Source organism: Sphaeroforma arctica (assembly GCF_001186125.1).
Source record: "Sphaeroforma arctica JP610 unplaced genomic scaffold supercont1.748, whole genome shotgun sequence".
NCBI classification, from domain to species: Eukaryota; class Ichthyosporea; order Ichthyophonida; genus Sphaeroforma; species Sphaeroforma arctica.
In genome coordinates this window covers 21,952-28,732 of record NW_014039810.1, presented here as the reverse complement: position 1 = coordinate 28,732, position 6,781 = coordinate 21,952, and the positions used below count along the sequence as shown (strand labels likewise).

The window sequence follows — 6,781 nt, the reverse complement described above, 5'->3', positions numbered from 1 at the left end:
CCATTCTAGATACTATCATTCATTCACGCATAGCAATGAAACACGCGAATTTACTACGTGCGTGGACTAGTCTGAGTGTATATGGCAGCACTTTGTGTCCCGTTAAAACGCCGTGTTCCTCTGATATGTTGGCCTAAAGCTTGTGATAGGAACCGTACATGTTCAGTGTATTCCAGTAAGAGCACCGTGTAGTATATCTCTTGCGTTAGTCTGTCAGAAAACTTCAGTATGAATTCCGTATTGCCTCAGTGTCTGAGTCACCAGGTGACGATTGTTCATTAACCCTATCTGATGTTTGTAAGAGTACATAGAGTAGGCCTCCACAATCTACTACAATATACTTCAGTCGTAGTATCACTTGCTCTACCCATTAGATATCTCCCGCCAAGGGCGTGTGTGTGTTAAATGTACCCAGGCATGCACATTGGTTCTGTCTTAAGGTGGCGTGTGTTTGTGTGCGTGTACACAGTTTAAGTGTGCGTACATTTTATTCGGCCAGTAATAGAGTGCGTTTACGTGTGTGTGTGTGTTCACAGTGCATGTATTGGTACATATTCATTCGAGGGTGAGTGCTTGTCTGTGTGCATGGTCGCGTACTGCCATGTCTGTTTGTGCACTATACGCGTGCTCGTCTATATAGACACCCCAGTGCGTTTGGGTCAAGTACAACTACAGCCCCAAGCGTAAGCCGACATCACTCGAGCGGCACCACACTCCATATTAATCTCCACAGGCCATTCCGTACATCCGTTTGAAACACTATACCCTAGATACATATACCTCACACTACCCCTATGACCATGACCATGACTATGACTATATACACACATCACTATCTCCTCTATACCGTATATGATCACATACACCCATATCACTACATGAAACCAATCTTAGCATAACCACAGACCTCGAGCATTTTCCTTCGGAGTGATTTGGTCAGCTGTGAGCATAGGCGTGGAGTTGACTCCTTGTCATTTGCACCAGATGTAGGTTCATTGGCCCCTGTGATATCCACGACGCTGCCATCCGTTGCTATGGCAACCTGGGACGGTTCTGGATCCGGCACCTCGACCGCGTCCAATTCTATCACCTCAGCGGCGGTCATCGTTTCCATAGCAACCCCTCGCTCGGTTATTCGCCCATCTACGCTGACCACGTGCGCGCCCATGCGTCCGTCACCATGGTCCACAGACACAGTGTCGGCTGTGTGGTTGTTTCTCCTGGTGGGTGGGATGTGTGTGGTGTGCACGGGCAGGTGTGTGTGTGGGTGTGGCGGTGGCTGTGGGTGTGCCTGGCTGTGTGCGGGTGGTGCCGTGTGTGTATTGCTCTCCCTCTGTGTGTGCACAGGTGGCTGAGTCTCACTTTGTGTACGTGTATGCCTATCTCTGTGCGAGTAGACGGGCACTTGGGTGTCCACTGGACTATGTGAGACCCCATCTATGTGTGTGTGTACGGTTGCTTGGGTATCCCCGGGCGTATATGTATTTGGCTGTGTGTGTAGCTGTGTGCCTTGTGTGCTGAGTTGTGTGTCTGTGTTAGCGGACGTCTCCTCGCCCACACGGTGTCGTGTGGTGTCCACAGGCAGCACAGCTCCACGCTGCACACAGTCAATAAGCCACTGAGGGAAGGAGAGTCAGAAAGAGAGGGAGAGAATGAGACAGGTAAATATACCGATGGATAAATGGTAGCCATACATATACAGGCATAGACGGCAGGTGCAGACATGCGTAAACAGACACGTATAGTTATGGAGAGGGATAGATAGTCTATCAGCCGCTGCGTGAGTGTGATGGGGAGACTAATACACCGGCCACAGAAGAATAGAGGTGGACATGGACAATTCACTCCACAGTGATATAATTCACTCTTACAGGGCCACCATCCGGTATATATACATTCATAGGCTTACTGTATCAATGTACGCTAGTACAGGGTAACCATCCGGTATATATACATTCATAGGCCTACTGTATCAATGTATGCTACCTGTGCGGTGACGCATTTGATGCCCCATGCCGTGGCTGTCCTGTACTTCTTGTCCTCGGCCCTCTCACACACCAAATGGGACACCTTGCGATACAGATCCGTTGTGTACATACCCCCACAGTACTGCATCAGCGCAGACACGAACTCTCTGCGCGCACGCGTTAGTTGCGAGGCACTGCAGAGCACACCTGCAAACAGTGACACCAGGGCCATTGCCGTCGGAACAGGGGCTAATAAAGGGGTGTACTGGTACGAGTAGTCACACTTAGACGTGGTTGGGATAGGGCTACTGGCCACTGATTGGTGCTGCGCGTGCGTGTCGCTCTGTTTAGGTGGATGATTGGGTGCGGGTGTCATAGCTTCCAGACGGTTGGTGTTCACACACACCTCCAGCCACAACTCGTTAACACACACACACGCGCCGGTGTAGCCTCGCAACATCACATCGGCATGGCTTCGTATGTCCCGTCCGTGTACCGTTGGCAGCAATAGGTACACAGTTGTTGTTTGTTGAGCCGTGTCTGTAAGTTGTGTGGGTACCACATTTATGAGTCTCTGATGCTTGCGTATGCGTCGCAGTATATTTGGTATTGGGTGACTAAGCTTCAATACTGGTGTGCATGTCTTTCCATATGTGGTGTTATATGTATGGTTTCGTATGTATGTCTTTTATGTATGTTTTTCATTGCTTTTCCATGTGTGATGTTGTATGTATAATTTTGTATGCATGTCTTCTATGTATATTTTCATTGTATGTTTTTCCATGTGTGGTGTTGTATATACAACTTTCTATGTATGTCTTCTATATTTTTTTTCATTGCATGTTATCCTATGTGGGTGAAGATGTGCGTATTTTATAATTAGAATGACTGTGCTTTGTGCCGGTGCCCATGCGTATGGCCCGTATGGCTGGTCGCTGTCGAACCCTTCGTGCGTCATTGAGAGTCTTGGCTGTACATAACAAATGTACCAAATTGGATTCATCTTAGAATCTACCTCGCCTTCTCCGAAGAGGGAATGAACTAGTTGCGGGATATTCCAAACCCTAAACCCCAGACCCGTAAGTGTACAAAACCTAGATGAAAACCCAGCGTATTCAGCTTTAGGACATTTGTATTCATACACATATCATATCACTATCCAACGTATCTTGCACGCAAACGACTCACATGCCAATCGTTTGCACTAGCCTTCTCGAACAAACACCAGAAGTAGAAAATCCCGAAACCCTACAACTTGGACTCGAACGGACTCAAACGGACTCAAACAAGATCGAGAATTGTATCTCCCGGTTCTGTAGGGTCACAAGTGTATATCCAGACCCAATACTCAAAACATGGCACAAGCTCTAGTATTCAAAGTAAGACATTTGTTCACACGACTGTGTTGTCAACACTCATGATCATCTTCGTGTACGGATACCACAGATAAGTATACGTTGCGCTTTGGGTATCAAATACATGTACGCATACAAAGACAGATACGAGTTGTAGCTTCGGTTAATTTACGCGTGTGTTACCAACAAACATACAAAGATTCGACTACGCATGTACTGGTAAATATAGGTTGTGCTATAAGCCAATTCACGCGTGTGTTGTTCACACGCCAAGTCAGATTCCCGTACACCTACTCAGACAACACAACCCGTACCCACAGCCAACCTCACCTGTAAGTACATCCGCGGACTTCCGTTCACACACCCCCAGGTAACGCGTTAAATCGCCCTGAGCCTGTGTGCCCAGGTACACATCCCCCCCTCTCTCCTCAATCGACTCCACAATGAGCTCGGTCTCGCCCGAATGGAACCCGGGAGGCAGAACCACCACACTACCCGCAAACATCTGTACAATGTCTTCAGCGCTGCTGTCACTGTCAGAGCCCTCGTTGGAGTGAAGGGAGTGCGTCTGCGTATCCGTGCCTCGAGTAGTATTGGCCTTGGCACTGGCAGTCTCCTCCCTTGGGGAGTGGTGACCGTTTACCTGACCAGGTTTATCTGAGCTGCCAGAGTCCGTGGACTTATCGTTGCCATGGTTACCGCTGTGGCTGCGAGTGGTGTGATCGCATCCACCGTGTATGGTTGTGCTGTCACCACCCGTCAGAGGTACCTCCACCTCACCGGTAACACCCACGCCACGTTTGCCGTCCCTATTGTTGTAGCCGTGTGTGCCGCTGGCGTTGGCACTCTTACTAAATATGTTATTGCTATAGCTGTCTCTAGAAGCAGCTGACTTGGTGGTATCAGCAGCTGCGCTATTCTTACCAATAGTTTGGTTGTGGGTTGGGTTATTACTAAAGGTTTGGTTGCGGGTTGGGTTCGTGTCCTGGGTTTGTGCTTTGTTCCGTGGATCCCTATCGCCACTGTAGCCGTCATCTTGCGCCTCACCTTTCACCGCAGTCGGCTCATCTTCTCCCACAAGGTCTTCGACTTTAATCGCAGCCTTTTCACTTTTAACCGCTTTAACCGCAGGGCCCTCGTCTCTACTTCTCCTACTTCCTCCCACCCCAGCAGCCCGCCTAGTGTTCTCGAGTTCTTCATCCATTCCTGGATAATTGTCCTCCACATCCGTTCCCTCCCTCGGAAATACTTCTTCCCAATTTTCCAAGTTTCTGACCGACTGCTTATCCGCGATATCTACAGCCAGTGTGTATTCACTCGCCACGCTTCCCCGCTCGCCATATGCAACACCGCGTCGCATATTCCCCACCACACCCTCGCGCATATACACCTCATATCTCTCCTCTGCCAGCAGCCTCTGCCGTGTACACGAGTCCAGCAGCCAATCCAGGGACACCATCTTGAACCCTAACAAGCCTCCCGTCGCAGCACATCTGCGTGTCTGTGCGAGTATCTCTGTCAGTTGGGCGTGTGTGTGGTCGTGGTCGTGTTGTGTGCCTTCTCTGAAGTCGCCCGCTACTATCACGTGCGTTACTGTGCGGTTGAGTGATACGAACCGCGACGCTCCCATGCGACTCAGGCACTGGCGGATGAGACTGCGGCTGGACGATCTGAGAGGGTGTGTGTGGTATGGGGGATAGGGTAGATATGATATAGGTAAGTAGATTAAATGTACATAGAATACATACTTGCTGGTTTATGAATATCGATATGGGTTGTGACTTTATAACGACACGGGAGACATAGCATACGCACTGGCTGCTTGTAGGGTGTTGATAGCTATTGCAGCCTTATTAAGAGGCAGACGAATAAATATAGCATACATACTTGCTACTAATAGAATATCAATCAACTCGGACACCCTATAAAAACGCAGATATATAAACTAGAATACATGCTTACTGCTTATAGGATATGCATTAATCCTAGCCTTATGAAGATACACAGAGATATAATAGCACACATACTTGCTGGATAGTCCGATGAGGAACACAGCACAATGACTCATGAGCCCGTCATGGCCCACCGTCCCCGCATCATCTCCCATCAAACCCTCTCTGCTCTTCGACGCCGCGGTTGCCACGGCAACGGCTTTCTGTAGCGCCTTCTGATTGGCCAAGACACTCAGCAATGCCACAGACAATCGAACATTTAAAGGTGACGGCGTGGTTGGAGTGCTCGACATAAGGGGTCCGTTCCAGTTGGGCTGGTTCCCTGGTTGTGCGGTTGTTGCACACGTTGAAGTGTGTGTATTATCCCTGTGTGTCTCCGATTGACTTGCTTGATGTGCTGAGTTGTGCCTGCTGTCTGCCTGTGCCTCGGTGTGTGCTGCTTCGTGCGTGGCTATGTATGTAGTCGGTCCGTTCGACTTGGCTCTAGCTGAATGGGCCATTTTCCCTGTCGTCGCGTGCTTACCTACAGCAGTGTGTGTGTGCGTGCGTGTGTTCTTCTGCCTCTCAGAAGCGTTGATAACTATCTCCCGTGAGCTGTCTTCTGTACGTGTTCGTGTGCGTTTACTAGCCCGTGCAGACGCTTCAGTCACCCCGTTTGTCGGTTGACTTGGTACCACTGTATCCGCATACTCATCATACGCCTCCAGATACGCGCCCATATCCATCTTCAACCCTGGCATATCGGCAGACATACCCTTGGTTTCCAGGGTTTTAGGGTTCTGTTCCACTTTCACACGAACGCGGGCTTTCTCCTTCTCCTGCGCTCGTTCCCTTTCGCGCGCCACATCCCGCTGTCTGCTCATCTCCACATTTCTCTGTATGTACTGTTGCTTCTCTCTATCTCGCCTTGCCTCTCGCACATGTTCTGAAGGCTCCCTATACCTCCTGTCCCCGTTTGTTTCTTTAGTTACCGTGTCCTTGTACCTACTACGAATGGGCCCCATGTCCGTGTCATGGGTGTGTTCATCTATACTTAAAAGCTTCCCATCCTTGTCTCTCCGTACTACTGGTTTGACGTCTTTGGTACTGTTCCTGACACCATCGCTCACATCACTGCCATCATCTACAGACGTACATTTTCTTTCCCGCGTACATTTACCTGGAGCCGCAAGGGTGCTAGCTGCACTGTGGTTAGCAGATAAAAGAGCGCTATCTCCCTGCAATGAGTCGCAGATCACCAAATTGCCCCGATCTGAATTTTTGGACTCAGTTAGTCCCGATTTTGCGTATCCTGCGGTACCTTCCTTTCGGGTTTTTATCTTGATGAGCTGGTCTTTGCCATCGACTTTGATGATAAACTGACCCGTTTTCCCCGCCACCTTAAATGAGACGAAAGACGAAGAAAAGTGATCTGATCTCTTGATAGCTAGTGCAGTAATGCAGGGAGTGGATGGAACGCCAGAAAGTTCAATTATATATATATATATATATATATATATATATATAC

At 49.0% G+C, this 6,781-nt stretch overlaps 1 protein-coding gene across 2 annotated transcripts in view; it reads right to left on the bottom strand.

The window, feature by feature from the left end:
* Window positions 1-874: 874 nt before the first annotated feature.
* SARC_08371 overlaps window positions 875-6,781 on the bottom strand; it is a gene marked incomplete at both ends in the record, with an annotated part of 10,716 nt that continues 4,809 nt past the window's right edge. Inside the window, 4 exons of one of the 2 annotated variants that reach the window (XM_014297650.1) lie at window positions 875-1,618; window positions 1,987-2,507; window positions 3,653-4,992; window positions 5,350-6,653. In XM_014297650.1, coding sequence (XP_014153125.1) covers window positions 875-1,618; window positions 1,987-2,507; window positions 3,653-4,992; window positions 5,350-6,653 — 3,909 coding nt within the window. Of the gene's footprint in view, window positions 1,619-1,986; window positions 2,508-2,978; window positions 3,062-3,652; window positions 4,993-5,349; window positions 6,654-6,781 lie in introns of those variants that run through there. The other variant, XM_014297649.1, reaches the window with a different exon arrangement.